Below are 19,135 nucleotides of genomic sequence, written 5' to 3' on the forward strand. Positions count from 1 at the left end.
TTCACCACAATCAGGCTCACAGTAATAAAGGATGTCTTGAATGTGATATCAATCGCCACCTGCTCCACGTCATACATGTTGCTACAAAGCTTCTTTCTATGCTACTCTTTCACCGGAGCCTGAGGAGGCTTTTGAACATCTCAAGTGGGAATATCAATGGTCATTTCTAGACCATAAGGATTTTGGATCAGTCAGCCTCTATAGTTCCCACAACGTAAACTTGTTCCTTTTGACTACATTCATTTTTTTTTTTGAAATTGTGACAAGATTTTGATTTAATAACAATAAATAAAAATAGAAATACTCCCTCATTTTACACTCAGCAAAAAAACTCAAAGGGGATATCCATTGGCACCTCTGTTGTGCTTCCACTGGAATCACTTGCACAGGCCAATAGACAGCATACAGTAGCTGCTGTGTGCTGACTGGTATCTCCATGGAATCATATCTCTATGGATATCTCTACCTAGGGGACCCAGGGCCGCTGTTGTTAGGGTATTCCCTCACCTTATGGAAAAGCAATATATTTTTATGGAGATGAATACATACTGTAGGCGTGGCACATTTTGGAAGTTTAAAAAGCTTGTTACATTTGTACCTGGAAGAGTTAGCAAAAGGTGGGTGGATTTTGTTTACAGTATACATTACTTACATTGTGAACAAACTGCAATTTGGAATGTTGTCTCTAATAAGCATTGGGTGTACATGTTAACATCACAATCAACTGAAAATACTGCAGAATATAAGATTTAGGTTGCAATGTAGAATATGAAATGAAAATGAATACAGCAGTTTAGGATTCTGAAAAGAAAATAATGGCATATGTTCGCATATTGCCTTCTGCACAGCCTCCTCAAACGACCTAAATGCTATGCACAAAAATAAACACTAAAATGTTTTTATTCTGTGTTGCCCTAGCTTCTTCAACCTTTCAATTTTTTTTTCAATGATCCACAGATGAATTAGTGGAAACTCTACTGCTATGGGAACATCACCCAAACAGTGTCTTTAATTGATCTGGCAAAGCTGAAAATGTCTCCGATGACCTTTACTAATAGAGATATCCACCTACGTGCCATTCGTAACTGTAACTGTGTCATAATTCTTCCCAGCTGACCTTATCTGAACCGGACACAACCTTCTGCTACGTCAGAACAGGTCAGTGCCTTTAACCCTTTATTTATTTTTATGCTTCTTCAGTTTATTCACTATAATAATAACAGCTATGAGGCAGTTCTTTTTCATTCTTAGGCATAATTTTGATATAAGAGAATTATATCAAAATATGATTTTTTTATGTACCTTTATTTTATTTCCTCCAGAAATCTGTAACTCAATCTTTCCAACTGTCTTGCAGATGGGGTAAGTAGGGATTCTTGATGGAGCAGCACCGTGCTGACATGTGACACAAGTAAATAGACATACATGCTGAACAGAACATGTAACGACATGAAGTGCAGACTTTCACTGGAACAGGTTAAAACTCCAGGAGTTTGTCTTTGCCGTATGGAAATGAACTATGTTTGCAGACATCAGCAATCCACAACTGGCAGAATGCCGCACATTCCTGGCACAGAATGTACAGTATGTGCCAGAGTCCTAGGCAAGTGGCTTTTCTGGGATGTTTCTGCAGTGATCTGTGCAGTTATGTCTGTTGATTGATCAGGCAAGGGTAGAGCTGTCATGTCCATAGTCTCACTGCACTTTTGCAGTATCAGTAGTGTGAGCATCTACAAAACTCTTCACATAAATACTGTAATCTTTAAAGTGTTAAAAAAAACACTTTAAAGTGTTTTAAAAAGGTGTTTAATTTTTTTGTATTACCTATTTTGACAGATGTGCCTTTTCTGAGAACTGTAAAAAATACAGGCTCAGAAAAAATTAGAGAAGGGCTTAGCATACAGCAGCTTATGGTAGCATACACTAACCTTCAAATGTATTTATACAACAACACAATGTAATCTAAAGTTTGTTTAAGCAATAAAATATTAAAGTGCACCTTCAATATGTGTTGCATAAATAAATGAAAACATGACAGATGCAAGACATATTGCATATTCATAATAATTGCCTATTTTTCTAAATATATGATGTTTACATTTATTCACAATTTGTAAATAAGTTGAAAATAAGAACTACTTCTGTTTCGTAGTGATCTGGTGACATCACAAAGCCTCAGAAAGCTTCTAGATGTTTCTGGAAGTCACTTGATTGCTGCTGAGTACTGAAGGTGGTTGAACACAGACACAAAGCACTTAGCACCACTTACATCATTGGAAAAGTCAGAAAACTGTTCAAAGATCCAAAGTAAAAAAATCTGGACCTACAATAACTCTAATGATAGCATTAAAAGGAAAAATGTCCTAGCTCTGGCTGTGATGTCCACCACTAACGAGCTCAAGAGGTTTTATCCAAATGTGAATTCAGAAAAGAGATTTGGGAAGATACAGTACGTACTGTACTCCCGACTGAACTGCAACAATTGGGAATCTTCCAAAACCCATGGTATCGTCAGGACAAAATGTGTCTTTAGCTACCATATCAGGATGGTACTCAAATCAAACACTTAAAAGATTTAAGAAAACGCTTAACTTAAAAAAATAGGAGTATAAAAATGGTGGTTTCATTTTAGTTAGGTTTGATATACAATACTATTGCCAGAAGTACTCATGACTTACATAGTCTTCTAGCTTCCATAATGAACTATAGCAGTTTTCGTGATAATTTAGCCCCTCAATCATACATGAAGAATGTACAGGTCCTCCAAAGTCAATCAATGCACACATCAATGGTACAATCCTTTTCTTGGCCTGTACTGAAAATATGGCTACCTCTGAATTAATAACTTTTACCGTGCTCTATTCACTCTTCTGGTTTCTAAATTACATTATAGGCTTCAGTGACATGATCTGAAAATGATTTTACAGTAATCTAATTTTGCCTAATGTGATTTGGTATACATTGTTCAATTTTTCCTACCATACACGCAATTTTGAAATGAAAATAAAAAGGACTGCAAAAGCTCGCTAACGTGTGGTAATCACAAATGAGATAGCTTTCGATACAAGAAACAAGCTAAGCAAACACTGATGCAGGTACAAACTGCATATGACACTATGTGAGGAATTCATGCCCATAAAGTGCAGTAAGAAGCTGGAGTGAGTCAAAAGACGTAAAACAATACCTATGGAAACAGCTCTGAGGAAAGCTGTCCACAATCGGATTTTTATTTTATTTATGACATTGGGGAAAGCAGTTGTGTATTTCAGGCGGGACCTGCATGAAGAAGATATCTGCGTGGCGACTCGATTAATAACACGATTAATATACAATTCTGTCATCTTTCGGACCCCTAACAGCGCCGCCCTAAGATCTGGCTATCATGCCAAAATCGAGGTACCTGCATTGCCTTATTTAAACACGACAAGCGCGTCAGAAAGCTACTGGTGCTCAAATGCCCTTCCGAAAAAAGTACCTCTCGCAGGAAGGCAGACGATCAGAAAAGGCATCTTGCCAAAATTGTGTAGTGTGATGAACAGCCGATACCACACCTGCTTTGCGGACACAACAACACATCAACTGCAACAGATATCCATAACATGACTATGCGCCACTTTTGATGAGTAATAACCACGTACAATCTAGTTGCTGGTTCAAACATATTCGACACTACTTTTCTGCCGTCAAAAAATGCTCTAAATATTAAAGCGTTTGTTTGCAACGTGTAAAAATCCACCATCCACCATAACGATATGATTTTTCAGTGCGAATTCAATCGTGCACCTATTTTCATCTTTTAAACTTAACGCACTTTTATATACTGTAGTTCGTCTTGTCTAATCTCAATCCGATCTAAATCGGCGTGCACTTGTCTTTAAAACGTAACGAAACTAATTAAAAGAGAAGATAGCATCAAAAACCCCACTCTTTTTCTTCAACTGTAGTACAACTTTATTTTTCCCAGAGCAAGGTGCGTTTCAGCGGAGCACCTTGAAGGTTTGGTAACCAGGGCAACGCCTTACTATCCTCCCTGTGTATGCACCACTGGGACGGAGTGATAAGTAGCAGGTACTGTGTGCATATGGGCCCTGGAGTTATTTACACAAATCGGCAGCGCAGCACACAATTTTAAAAATGAAAATGCAGCAGTCCCGAGCACTGGTAGATTTGTTTATATTTTTTCTTAACCCACCTGGCGAATGCGATCCTGATTTGTCGGAGAGGACCCTCCTCCTGGCGAAGAGGAGGTTGGGGAAGCCATGTTCCAGTCTGTCAATGCCTCTTCTAATGTCACTTTCTTCGGGTTTCTTCTGCATTCACTCTCGGTGCAGTAGCTCTGCGTGTGACAATCTCACAGGCCGAGGGTGGACCTCTTCTTCGGCCTTAAAATCCAGGTTCAATACCTCGGTGCATAATTCAATGCAAAGCCCGGGGTAAGTGACCAGTGGAAAGGCAGAATGACCTTTCCAGAAGTAACGTGCGTCTGTTAAGAGAGACACCCTTTGCGCTGCGCCACCAGCAGCCGCTGTTTGGCATAATTCCTACGCTCGCGTTTTGCTGCAGCACCACAGCGACTACAGAGTATACGATAGCAATGATCATACGGCAGGAGACAGGGAGGGCTGGCGATGAGATCACAGAAATCCTGTGATCACACTGTGTGGGACGAGTGGAAATTATGTCTTCAGACTCTGCTTTACAACCAGCGCGTTGCCATGATATAAGTATATTAAAAGGGTAGATGGCCCCACAAAAAATAAAGAAATTGTGGATGAACTTTGTTTATAATTAGTCATTTGAATTGTTCCATTAATTCTGTTTGACAGAAATTGAAAACAAAGCTATTGAAAAAAACTGCATAGAGTTGCTACTGATAAACATTTGCCTTCTTTACAATATTTTTTAAAATATTGATAGAACCTACGGGACACACAATGCAGAACTTGCACATCACATCATGTCTCATAAATATAACTTTGAAACACCTGCTATTTGTAATTCTCATTAATATGAGTATTTATCATACTAGTGTATCTTATTTTATCATACTGGTGTATTTTATTGCTCCCACTCCAGCAGTAAAATCATTTTTAATGTTGAATTACTACAACCACAATAATGTTGTATGTGGTGTTATGCACTGTACACTGTACAGAATTCTTTGGCTTCACAGTATTATTTGGTTTTAAATGTAAATTACATTAATAAGAGGTACTCGAGTTTCCTGGTTCTGAAATATCAGAATCGAACTATGATCCTGCCTGAAAGCAAGAAAGGTGAGCTCAAGATGAGCCCTGACCTGTTCTGTACAATGCAACTGGCTTTAAGATCTAGCTTGTTCCATGTGCTCCAGATTCAGTGTTAGGAAAAGGCTTTGTAGGCTCATAAACCAGAACTGATGATCTCATCCTCAATATGTACCGTGTAGGCGGGAAAGTGTATAGTACCAAATTATTAAATGCTTTTGCCCTTAGCTGGCTCTATGTTTGATAAATAAAGATGTGTTTTTTTAGTTTAGTGATGGCATCATCTTTCTAGTTTACAGTATGTGTTTTTTAGTTGCTGTTTAACAATAGTTTTGTGTTTTTTCACTCAATCTTTACTGCTTCTTTTAATTTTTTTGAGTTCCTTTGGGAAGTGTGGTTTAAGTAATGCATCATTTCTTTCAACTACATGCTGAAGACCCTCGTGCGACTGCATGTGGTCGGCTGAGACCATGCTTTGCCATTGCTCTATCAATAACACTCCAGCCTGATTTTGTCACGGTTCACTCTGGAGCTCTGCTCTGGAATGGCTAGCATTTCTAGCTAAGGCTACAACATATCTCCATTCTCCATGCTGCTGGATCCTGGTAAGCCAGCAATCTCCTGACTTTGTCCATTTTGCTCTAGGCTGGCTGCGACCGCTGCTGTCTGGTCATGGTCATTTTTTCAGTCTGCTACTAGCTTCTCTGTCTTACCCCAGTGAAAGTTTGCTGGGATATCATCCTTCATTTCCTTTGAAAATAAACATAATAAGATAATTGATACCTGCCATAATTTGTGAATTCTGCACATTTTCATATTATCACAAACTGACCTGATCTCAGTTTATATATAGTCTCACTGCAATATCAGGGTTATCTAGTCATCTAGACATCAGTATTCATTTGAGGGCTGTGGTATTGATCATGGCTATCTGCCCTATTGTCCCAAAACTGCAAAATGTGCTGTTTCTAAATCTAAACTTTGTTTTGTAGGATTCTCTACTGGATTTGCTGTCTTTAATACTCAATGATTACATAATAAGTATTCTCAATGTTTATTAATGTTCAGAAATCTAGAGTATGACTAATCGCTGTTGAATATGAATCTTCCAATCAGATATGGCTCTACTGCTCAATCTCACAGTTTTAGTCATGCTTCCATCTTTAGTTATTAATCACTCAAAAGCTGGTCTAAATATAATTTCTGTACAGAATTTGCCATCTTTTGAATGCTTAGTTAATACAAAAGGTCGCAGTTTGAAAAATTTCTTCTAAATTTCAGGCTTGAGTATTCAGGGCTCAAGGGTCTGTTTTTCCTGAACTATTGTGAGAAAGTCCAGTAAAGGAAGCACTTGCTAATTTAAACTACTGTCTAATCCATTTTTCATTAAAATGAAACATTTTTCATTAAATCTTCATTGTATACAAGATGATCAGGTCTGTTTGTGATAATATAAAAATGTGCAGAACAACCAAGAGGATCACATGGTTTCTGTGTTTCTCTGGCACAGTGAGATGACAAAGCAATCAAGTGCAGACTGTAAAGACAAATATTTATATACAACAATTAACACAGAAACACACAAAATATTATTTACAAAGACAGTGAGTCACTGAGCACAGGCCTTCTACATTGCAAAGCTACTCTTACTTGTCCCCTCAGAAATGGACCAACTTTACTGCAAACTAGAAACAGCTTAGGGGGATAATGATGGTTTCTAAACAACAAAAGATCTGCCACAGGGCAATGTGCTCTCCAAAACTGATACCAGATTGTCAGAACCATTTTACTACATGGATATAGCATCCAGGAGATATAAGTCCTGTATGGGGGTAATGAAAGGGAATATGTCTTCCTTCAAAAACAGCCCTTTACATCTAAATTTACTCACAGTCTCATCCAAGCTCAGACATGCCTGTCAAGTTCCAGTCCACCAATAACAGTCCAAATTGCTGGTGCTTTAGGTGCATTAGGAAGGTAGAACTCGCCTGTTTCTATAACTCTAGAGGACATGAGCTGTGTCCAATGTTTTTTTGTTTATTATAGCTAGCTAGTCACCTCTTAACTTACTTTACTTAACTTACTAACTCTTAACTTGTTTTGTTGCCTTATTTGGACATCTTTCACATAAGTTTTCATATACTCTCTACTCCTCCTCTTAAGAAAGACCTTCAGCATACAGTATGTGGCCACAAAGCAGGTGGCCAGATCAAGCCATCTGTGTACCCTTCTTGATTACAGGCTTGTATCTGCTGAATGGTACAGAAAGTTAAAATGGCTATTTCCTAATCCATATTGATCTAACTAGTATATTCCCCAACACACAACACTATGCAATTCTTACTGATTTCAGTATGAATGTACTGTAGATTCTATAAAGCCTAGGATAATGCCAATGTTTAAAGATACTTTAGGTTTATAAGCATTTTACATTTTTGTATACATAAACACGACCATTAATTTAAACTTATTCAATACTTGTGGCCTGGCAAATTCCAACCTACAAATGTTCGAACTTCATTGCAAGAATGTTTCATTGGACCTGGCAATCCCTTCACATCCTATAAATAGTGAACTGACTATGACCTACCTACTGTACTTTGGCGAATTCAGATAGTTTTTTGGAGGAGATCACTCCACTTAGAGTTGCTCAGTCTCAGGAGGAGGAAGGAGGAAGACTGTGTCAAATGTGCAGCCTTATAAACCATATCAGAAGCCCTGATATGACCTATATCAATGGAATAATGCAGTGTAACATGCTTTCATATGCATTGCATGTGTGTTACTGTGCTGTGCTCTGATAATTTTGAAAAACACTTCCTATTCAGTATTCCTATTACTACTCATTTATGTCTGTATGTCATTATTTATGGAATCCTGATTAGATTAGCTTTCATCACATATTCTTTGGTCTTTGGCATTGTGAAGTTCTATATTTGACATACTGTACATATGCACAATATTATCAGCTTTTGTAGTCTTTTGCCACCAGATCACAAATCTAGTCAATCTTATATTATTCCAAAATCCAAACTACATGCTGTACATAGGAAAGACAAAGAGTCTTTTGCAGTCAATTTAGTCAGCTAACATTATGGTTGTTTGGGCTTCTTAAGCTTTCTGAGTGAGATTGTGGTGCCAGGTAAGTGCTTTCCTGGCACACCGATTAAAGGTTCTTTACAGTAAGGCTGCTTTATTGATTTAACATGTAGGTTTCATCAAAGATCCTGTAGCAGGCCCACTCCATTATTAATATATTTCCTCGTTCAGTTATAAAGGTATATTGTTATGATGAGACATCATAATTTTTCAATGTCTTGTAAGTTTTGCAAGTGGTATTTCAGGCCAGTATTACTATTAAATACCTTCTGCTATGCATTCACGATCATGAACATTTTCCTTTTCAATTGATTGTTTTAATCATGTTTGAGTCATCAAAGATCTCATTGCACAGATTGATTATAGAGCCAGCGCTAGAACGGAAATTTAATTTTCAAAGGCTTCTAGTATATTTTCTCATTTGTTTGTGTAGAAATTGCTGTATGTGTTGAGACACGAAAAAATAACAAGTAAACAAGTAAACAACAACAAGTAAACCTTGTGGTTTACTTACTGTACTTTTGCACATGCACTAATTCTTATTTATCAATTTATTTTCCTATTACATATATCAATTCCTCTAAACAATACATAGAATTTGTGAATATAAACCCTTTCTTCTAGACTAGTTTTGATTAAATAATGATTTCAATGAGAATCACAGCAGGGAGTCACAACCTCTCAAGCAGTACTGTAGATCTCATCATGCTCCTACAACACCTCCCATTAGTATACTGGGATAGTGTTGTGGAAATTCTGATCCAGGGGGAAGACTGACACGTTGTGACATGGTGACAGGAAAATCTGGTCTATCTGGAGTTTCCCATTAATTTGGGTAGTGAAGCAATTAATTCTCACTTCCCTACCTGATCTTCTGTGTAATGAGGCTGCTGGCACATAATGACTATGTAGTATCACCCAAGGGGTTGCTACAGTACATGTCACTGGGGAATGCAGTGGGTCCACTCTTTTATATACTAAAAACCCAACAAATTGTATCAGTTCCAAAAACCATTTACAATGTTATTAAAGCCTCTCAGTATATAAACCACTTTGGGATCCTTATTTTTTCATTAACTTCCACGGATACACTAAATCATTTATATATATATTAATATATTATAAAATAATGCAGCAATGTTCTGTATTCCCAAATGTTATTTCCGGTCCTTCAATTGCAGCATTCTGCATGACTGCCTTAAGGGGCTGTTGAATATACTGTAGTCATGCATATTATAAGGAGTAAATAAGGCAGATCAATAAATAAAAGATTGGAGGGATTGTACAGAATGTTTACTGTTGGAGGAACAGAAATACATGAAAATGTGACTTTCCTTGCTTTGTTGTTCAAGACCAATATACACAGTTCCAAAGACTTGTACTGTATTTATGGAACGTGACTCAGCAGTACACAGAGTATATCCAGGAGTCTAATTAAATAGGGTTGAGAAATCTCAATGTTAAGATAGCCAAGACTATTGTTCGATGATATTAAAGGGAGTTCAGTAGCATTAGAATTCCAAGGTCAGTTTTACATTATCGCTGTACATATTGAAATAGTTTATTATTCTTACCATTTCTTGAAGTATCCTAATGTTTTATTCAGAATAGACCAACACTTCATGGAGAAATTAAGTTTTTGTTGTTTGTTTTAAGGTAAAACATTATGGTCGGCTGCTCTTTTCATTATTGTCCCTACTAGTTTCAGTTATAAAAACAGGCACATTATCCAATAAAAATAGTATTTAGAAAGCTTAGTATTTTATAAATAATTGGATACCAAGATAACTTGGTATAATTGGATGTACTGTAATTGGATAACTAATCAAAGAGCCAATCAATAAGACAAAGTTTAGGAGCCCCTCTACAAAATAAAGGTAGTTTATAGGTAGTAAAGGTAGTTTATAAATCATAGCAAAACGTTCATCAGTCTCCTGTAAGACCAATAGTCTAGAAATGGAGAAGACCACAGTTACTTTTCCTAGATGTGGATATCCCTCACAATCATCCCACACAGCAACAGGAAAACTCATACAGGATGTCCAAAAGAACCCCAGGATCACATCCAAGGTTCTCCAGGCCTGTCCTGCTGCAGCTGATGTCCATGTTCATATCTCAACAATACGACACAAGCTTAATAGCAATGACACCTCTGCTCTCAAAAAAGAACATCTTAAGTTTGCAAAACACCATCTGGATGATCTTGTAGATATTTGGAAGAATGTTCTCTGAAGGATTCGAAAAATGATCTTCTATACCATGTCTGAAAAATGCTATGTTCGATGAAAACCTGCCTCCAAAATAACCTTATCCCCACTGCCAAGCACGGTGACAGGTGTGTCGTGGTTTTGGGGCTGCTTTTCTGCCTGACAAGACCTGGGTGACTTGCCATCATTGAAGGAATTATGAATCCAGAGTCATACCAAAATATTCTGGAGGAGAACGTCGGGCTCTCTGTCTGTGAGTTAAGGTTTGGCTGAAAACAGTGTCCTCCAGCACGACAATGACCCAAAACATTCCAGAATCTACCAAAGAATGGTAGAGAAGAAGAGAGGAACAAAAAGTTGTGTTTTGCAATGGTTGCAATGGCCAAGTCAAAGGAATGTCCATATAAATGTTGTAGCAAGGCCTAAAGCTCTTCATGCAAGACAGACAACAACTCTGGAGCAGTTAAAACAGTTTTGTTAGGAAGAATAGGTTAAAGTTATATATATAATTATATAATGAGACACAACCATTTTCTGCTATGTATACGCTAGTTTTCCACTATGTTGTAGGAAGTTGCTTTTGAAATAAACTAGAGCAGGATTATGTCTCAACAGCTGTGGGCGTAGGTGTATGACTTCTATGCATCTATGTATGTTCTACTGTATTGTAATGTTCGTGCTACAATATATAAACCGTGGGATATAATTCCTATCAATCTGCCCAATATTTTATCTACACCCTCTACAAGGTGATGTAAAGGTGGAGTATGTCTTCATAGACTCAAGAAAGTAATTATGTCTGTGCACAACCAATAATCCAGATGTTATGCTGAATGAAAGTTGTATTGCATTATTTTGGATGACATTACAATTTTTATCAGAAGGCATTCTCCTGGTTTGGACCAAACAGTTTTTGTTAGATATTCTTACTTACTTAGCCACTTGGTGTTTATACCCTTAAAGACGTTAGCTCATTCTATGCCTCCTTGCACCTTTGGCAACACAATGTCGCCACTTGCCTTTCCTTCATTACCTCCTCCACAAGTTCCTTTATGTCATTCCTGTCACTGTCCACCCAATTTTTCTGTCATTAGCCAAGTCTCCACTCCAATCGCAGCAGTCTAGTAGTGAAGTCAAGACAAGAGCTTCATATAATCCTGTTTTTGCTTTTTTTTTTTCTCCTGCCTTCCACATTTCATCATCGTCTCTGGTACAGTATGTGGACTGGCAGTGTGCGTTGCTCCTGAGTCTGGGGGGTTCTAGGTATTATTATTAATAATAAAATCGTAATAATACGATGGTTACAGCTAAAAGGTGTTCAGAAAATAGTAATTTTCGTTGCGAGGTTTGCCTGTACTGTATGAACTGGCTGTCCTTGTACATGAGAATGTTATCTATGCGGTGAAATTGTTTATTTTTTACACTAGAGGGCGAAAGAAACACCAATTCACCATGTTATGAAACAGCTAAGTCACTTTTTACAGAAACTACAAGATGCGCAAATCTTAGCGGTAGAAAGAATATTAACATGACAGAAATGGGTTATATATTTTGTGAAGAAATATAAGAGCATTGATGTTTTATTCTTAAATATTTTCAATTCTTGATGTTTTCATTATTAATGTTCTAAAAATATACCGGGCATTAAATAATATGTAGCCTTTGTGATTTGAAGACCGCAGTGTCTATCTTATCCGTATTTTCATATATGTAAGGTAAATACCTGTTTCTCTGAGCTCCGTGAAGTAGCCCCCCTCCCCCCCCCATACGCAGCACAAACGATAAAACCCAACTCATTCGTTGTGTGCTGTGTCTGTGCCGGTTTGTGCAGTTAAAAGAAGCGTTTATATTTTCACATAACAGAAGTGAACATATATCTGAATTATTTAATAAACTGTCATTATCCGTGTTTGTATTTACAGGGGTCTTGTAAAGCGATGAGCTCACAGTCCTTGGTGTAGAATACAGCGTGAGGGCACACCTGCGCTCTGAAGACACAGGTGTGGGCGCCTGCGTTAGATCCTCAGGTGAAGTCGAGTCTTCTGCAGTCTGCAATGTCATGACCCAGACATGTTTGTTTGTCCTGCTCCATGAAGTTGTCCACTCGCCCGTCTAACAGCACAAACGACGAAACTCACCGCAATCGCTTGTGCCGGTTTGTGTCGCTGTAAGTAGCGTTTGTGCTGCTTTCGTTTCCGAGATATAGCGCCTTGTTTGTTTCGGGTAATCGTGTGACTATCTACAGGGAAGTTTACGGGTACCAGCAAACTCGGTACTTGAACTCCTGATTGTGATGAAAACAGTGGGGCAATTTGTTTTCCGAGTCTGTCTGGTCGGGTGTGGTGTATTTTTCAATATATTTCAATATAACGCCTTCTTTTCCTGGCTGTGACGTCACTCTGTGACGTCCAAGACAGTAAAATCACGACCACCAGGTCTTTCAGTTGTGATCTTTTGATCAGTTAATCCCAAACTTTGCAGCCTTTACACAAATTAACAGTCTATCATTTAGGGAGGAGTTACTCTGTTAGTTCATTGGGTTAGGTGTTTTAATTTTTAACCATTTTCTCGAAAATGTATTGCTTGTGGACACCAGTTTCCAAATTACCGCTGGTACAACACAAGAGCCCATATTCACATTTTTAGGTATTAGTTTCAAGATCGATATAATTTAAAAATAAAAACAAAATTGAAAGCACGAGAATAATAATATAATGATCATAGACTTTACATTTATATTCATTTTGAAGTACTAAGCAGAAGGTATTTCCCCTACCTTAAATAAACGATTAAAATTGTTCAAATACCATGTATTCATTACAGGAAGAAGCGGAGACAGTTATATTGCAAATACAAATGTATTTAATTCGAAGAGTACGGGAAATTGTGAATCAATAAAGACGTTAAAAAATAAGCCGACGTAGTTATTTTGCGAATAAGTAAAGCATTTTAAAAATAGATTCTCATTGACAGTAAACAAGACGATCCACCTGGCGCTGCTGGCTTGAACAGCTCTCAGGCCCGTGATTGGCTAAACCCCCCCCCCCCCCCCCGAACAGCTCGGGCCGCGATTGGGTGAAGAGTGAGAATCGGCACTCTGATTGGGTAAAGCGCCACAGCGGAAGTGTACCGTGTGTGCTGTATGAGCACGCTGGATATACAGTAACACATCCATTGGTTTCTAATTACTGATCCATCTAAGAGAAGTCGCACTGAGGTCAAAACTGAATAGCAGATAAAGAATATCATGGCATCCACAGCTTGTTCGCGACTCCGATAGCATGTCACGATAGGAGTGCGCGCATCACGATCACATCGTAATACCCATTGCGACTGGCGCATCACTGGTATGGCGCCACTGTTGCAACATTAAGTCCAAATATCGCGATATGACATACCCCGACAAAACTCCCCCACCCCCCTTGTCGCGACATGGAGCCCGCATATCGCGATATGAGATACCCAGGCAAAAATACCCCACCCCATGTCGCGATATGAAAGGTCCCATATCGCGATATGACATGCTCAGCCAGAACGCCCACCCCCATGTCGCGACATGCATTTCATATATCGCGATATGACAAAAAACCGTCACGCCCATGTCGCGATATGAAGCCCGTATATCGCAATATGAAATAACCCGACAAAAGGCCCCGCCCCCACGTCGCGACATGGAGTCCATATGTTGCAATAGGACATACCCTGACAGGATATGCTGACCCAAGTCGTGACACACAGTCCATATATCGCAACACGTCCTATCTGGGTATATCATGTCCTGATATGAGACCTTTGTTGTGACAGCAGTGCCAGGGTGGCATGTTAGCAAGGCGCCAGTCGTGATATACACTGCCGCAACATACTACATGCAATATACATGCGATCCCTCTTATATACATGGGTCTTGTCGCGATGGTATCTCACAGTTACGCGTTTGGCAACAGTGTGTTACGGTAGGGAAAGAAAAAGGAAAACGTGCCTTTAATAAGACCCATAGATCTTACAATCACGGTGATATTACATACATTACAACCACAGGCTTATGTCACAGATGGTTAACTTTTTGGCATGCGTCATGTGTTAGTATTATTCACATCTAATGAGGCTCATATATTATATGATATTGATTGTCTTTAAAATGTTAAGGGTACGAGCTAAACTGTAACAGAGCGCTTGGACTCGGCAGACGGGGTCACAGGAGGTCAAAGTCACCGTGTATGGTCACTTGATCACCGGAAAAACAAGGCGCTATATCTCGGGAACGAAAGCAGCACAAACGCTACTTTCAACAACACAAACCAGCACAAACATAGCACTAACGAATGAGGTGGGTTTCATCGTTTGTGCGGTCTGTAGGGGGGGCAAATTCAGGGAGCTGTTTCTCTGATACCGTTTCAGGTGCAAATCAGACAAAATTGTATGCTTTTGAGGACTTTCTTTGTAATACAAATAAACCAATTTTGAAACAGAATGTTCTAGATAGTGGGTTGTTTTTGACGATACCTAATTTAGCAGTAGGAACCAAGGAAACATTAGTTTTAAAACAGACATATTGAAGGCTTGGCGTTTGTCTTAATAAGTGATAACAAGTCCCTTATTGCAAAAATGATAAAAGCACATAATTCAAACTGCGCAACCTGCGGACATCAAAGCTTTTCTGAGGATAAACACGTGCCAGTAAACATATTTTTAAATGTATTATATTCAAACCTTTAAACCATGAAATTAAACCTTAGAACTGAAACCTTCCAATTAATTAAACTAGGAAACCTTGCTTTCCAGTAGCTGGACCTACGGTAAATGTACGTCCTGTAGTACCAAAATATCCAAAATAAGTGCGATGAAAATGTGATTATTTGTATCATAAAAGCCAATAAAAACAAAACTGTTGTCTTGACACCCCCCCAGCCTAACCCATCAGGTTCCAGCACCACACGCGGCGCTCTCTCGCGGCTCTGCTCCCCTTTTCCTCTCCCGACGGGGGGAGGAGCCGGGAGAGAACAAGAGACAGGAAGTGACGTCACCGGCGCGCAAGAGTGGAAAAAAACAGAATCACGAGGGGAATGTCAAATGTGTAATTTTAAGAAAACCTCCAGCTGTGTTTGAAGACGATGTTTTGTTTTATCCGAGGAGCCATTGTGGCATTTGAGAGGTAGGGCTCTCTTATGTTGTCTCAGTGGGGACCCGCTTAAAAGAAAAGTAGTCCGCTAAAGGCTGTAGTGCCGTGTAAATGTAAAGCTCTGCAGCTTGCAGCGCTCAGCCCAAAGCGTTTGGTAGCTGATCCTTCACAGATTGCACTTCATGCTCGAACACTGTGAGGGCTTCCTGTAGTCCCAACACAACTGCATCTCTCTCCGATTTTATTTTGTGCTGAGGTCTACTTGAACTGTTGCACATGAGTTGATATCTGAACTGTTAGGCCTTTTAATCTGTCTGCAGTTGGTGCTGATGGAAAAACAGACCAGCTCACTCTGGGTCTCGGTAGCGTGGAGTCGGGAGCTGTGAATCCCAGCGACACCTTTTCAGCTGGACCACTTACATAAATGTTTTTTTAAATATATATATAAAGGTTATTTTCTCCTTGAACCAAAGAACACGGATGCATTTGCATCCCAGAAACGGGCCCAATGAAGATCAGGTTTAGATGTCAAAGTTGATTTTGATTTTTTTTTTTGGAGTGTGTAATGGAAGTGTGAGCCTTTTTGATTTAGCTAGCTTTTTTTTTTCTACCCTGCACCCTTACTTTGGATGTGTGCATTTTTCATCACAAAAGCAGAGGAGGCCCATCTTGGCCCGTCTTGTTTTGGTTGCTAATGCTTGCTTTTCAATACGAGGGTCCTGTGATATTTAATAAATGTGTCCCGGGTTATATAAGTAGGCACTCATATAGCGTGTCTCCGAAGTTTTGGTACAGTATGCACAGGGAAACTTCAGGACAGAACCGTCTTGTAACCCCTATATTCAATGATGTATAGCTGCTTCCTCTTTCATGATGTTAGCTTGACAAGATGTCTAAGGCTGAGGGCAGCACACTGTCCCCCTTCCACCAGGAAATCTGTGCAAACGGAGCGTGTTATCTGGAGACGGATGTGAATATCTGCCCTCTCACTCTTTTTCATACGCAATAGTATTCGAACGGTTGAACAGAGAAGCCGAGGATGAGAATGAAATGAATGTTGGATGAATCGAGCTAGTTCGTGAATACTTTCTCAAGCCTGGAACGCGTGGATTGCTGCAATAATATGTTAAAATCAAAGTGAAGTTCTTGTGAATAAAAAAAAAAACCAACTCGATTTTCAAAACTATACTCTAATGCTTCGGAAATACATTTTATTTATACGAACCGAAAAATGCTTTTCAGTCGGGTTTGGTAAGCGTCCTTTCACGCAGACAGTTGTAATGGCTCATTGCAGCACTGTGCATGCTACCTGTTTGTACCTGGGCTGTGTCATATAAGGTGAAATTACACCTGGACGAGCAGCACTTAAGTGCAGAGATGGCACAAAGCTGCGTCTGTGTAAAAAGTTATGCTAGTTGTGAAGTACTTATGAAAAGCTGCATTTACTTCTTTGAGAAATTAAGTGAAGACAGCAGAATGGTTTTTCCACCTTGTAGTGGAAAATCTTGTGAGAGCAGGAAAATAAAATGTATATTGCTGGATAGGCATTATTTTCACCACAGAGTGTCCAGAGGTTCCCCCTACAAAGAAAGCAAACATTTCACATAACTGCATTCTCCTTTGTGGCTGACAGTGAATACTGCATATCTTCTGTCTTACAGGGATGAGACAGTCTTCTTTCTCATTTGTCCCAGATCCACTTTTCCAGTACAGTCTGACTCTTATTGCACTGTTGAGAAAAACAAAACTTCTGGTCACACTGAGTTCAGGGGCAAGTGCGTATTGTTGCGGACTGTCATGACAATTACCTGTTGATCAGGAGGGTTTTTCACGAACTTTCTGAAACCATGAATGGCATATGACAAACCAGTAACAGCCTAAATATATACAAGTGCTTCTTACCTGCTCTGACTTTATTTTTTCTGTTTCGCTAGCTATCATTAAAAACCATAAGATATCACTAGATAACCTATGATTCTTAAAATATGACTGAAATATTTCTTTAATGAAAGTGACTTTTTCTCATTTGGTTTGACTTATCTGCCTAGATGCTCCCTATCAAAGAAACAGCATACTGTAGCATTACCAAGTGAATAGGAGTAGAAAATAATGCTGGTTATAGTGTAATAGTTTTTCATTTGTGTAACGTTTTCATGTGTAATTTCTCAGACCAGTTGTTAAATCTTGTTCGTGAAAGAAAAATGTTGCGAATTTCAAATTAAGCACAAAATTGTGAACTTTGTGAAGCTACTGTTTGTTGCCATGTTGTTGCAAACTCGCATTCGGGTTCCCACAAATCATGCCATGATGTGGCCCTTCCTGCTCACTAGTCACTAGTTAGAAATGGTTTAGGAACGAATTAAGTACAGGTTGTGCAGCAGACATTTCGCCGCAGGAATGTTCCAATGTGATCTGCACGCTTAACGAGTTGGCAGTATTTGCTGGCAAAAACTCAAAAGCATTATTTCTGTTTGATTAAAAGAGATGTATTCACAAGCCTGCTTGTTTACAGGGTCGTAGGGCCGCACACATCACCACAAGATGTGTTGCCTCATTCTAAGTCACAGAACATGGTGCTGCGCATACATGAAAATTAGTCTTTTTTGTGATACAAACTGGAGGTTTTACAAGCTTCTGTGTACGTGTTACTTTTATTGTGGTTTGAAATGCACTCGGCACTACTGATTCTTTCTAAACTCGACATAGTATTGCATATCCTCTTTAAAAGGTAAGCAAGGTTAGGAACCATTGGCTTCACCACCATAGCTGGGTAGCTTCTGGCTCTGTGGCTAAGGATCTGCGCCTGTGGCTGGAAGGTTGCCGGTTCAAATCCTGCAGCCGGCAGAGGAATCCTACTCCGTTGGGCCCCTGAGCAAGGCCCTTAACCCCAGCTGCTCCAGGGGCGCTGTACAATGGTAGACCCTGCGCTCTGACCCCAGGCTCTCTCCCTGTCTGTGTGTCTCATGGAGAGCAAGCTGGGGTGTGCAAAAAGATAATTCCTAATGCAAGAAATTGTAAAGGGTTAATAAAGTGATGTTATAAAAAAAAAAAAAAGAAAAAAAAAAGCTGGGTAGCTTCTTTAACTCCCCCACTCTTTGTGTAGGAAAGTGCCACCTGCTCTTAGTTTTAAATGTCCTTCCACACGGTTCTGGTCCTCTTTTTGTGTTTCAGTATTGTTTCTGAAGATGTCCATGGGGTTATCTGTGTCAGTGCCATTCGAGGATTTTGAATAATTTAATCAGGTCCCCCCATTGTCTTCTCTGTTCAGAGATAAAAAGGTTGAGCTGGAAAAGTTGCGTTCTTCAGGAAGCTATCCAGCCTCACTTGCTCATTTGGTAGTTCAGTGGCTAAGTGTAAAATGTCATCCAGCTGTTTTTTTTACTCATCCTACGTTGGGCCCTGGCTGGAAAGCTTGTTTCAGATACCCACGAGTGAAGAAGTGTGTCCTGTTCTCTTGTCTACAT

The 19,135-nt window shown here is 39.2% G+C and overlaps 2 protein-coding genes across 5 annotated transcripts in view; one reads left to right on the forward strand and one right to left on the reverse strand.

Annotated features, from left to right (window-relative positions):
• The window catches only part of LOC148677655 (ankyrin-2-like), a 175,112-nt gene extending 170,526 nt beyond the window's left edge, over nucleotides 1–4,586 (reverse strand). For both annotated transcript variants that reach the window (XM_088616679.1, XM_088616971.1), the window contains exon 1: nucleotides 4,193–4,586. In XM_088616679.1, coding sequence (XP_088472805.1) covers nucleotides 4,193–4,261 — 69 coding nt within the window. In that variant the 5' untranslated portion in view covers nucleotides 4,262–4,586. The remainder of the gene's footprint in view (nucleotides 1–4,192) is intronic.
• Nucleotides 4,587–15,547: 10,961 nt separating this feature from the next.
• LOC148677656 (H(+)/Cl(-) exchange transporter 3) overlaps nucleotides 15,548–19,135 on the forward strand; it is a 44,026-nt gene continuing 40,438 nt past the window's right edge. For all 3 annotated transcript variants that reach the window (XM_088618360.1, XM_088618617.1, XM_088618695.1), the window contains exon 1: nucleotides 15,548–15,704. The gene's annotated coding sequence lies outside the window, so the exon portion shown is untranslated. The remainder of the gene's footprint in view (nucleotides 15,705–19,135) is intronic.

The sequence above is a fragment of the Lepisosteus platostomus genome, chromosome 1 (assembly GCF_059453375.1).
Source record: "Lepisosteus platostomus isolate fLepPlt1 chromosome 1, fLepPlt1.hap1, whole genome shotgun sequence".
In the NCBI taxonomy this organism is placed as follows: Eukaryota; Metazoa; Chordata; class Actinopteri; order Semionotiformes; family Lepisosteidae; genus Lepisosteus; species Lepisosteus platostomus.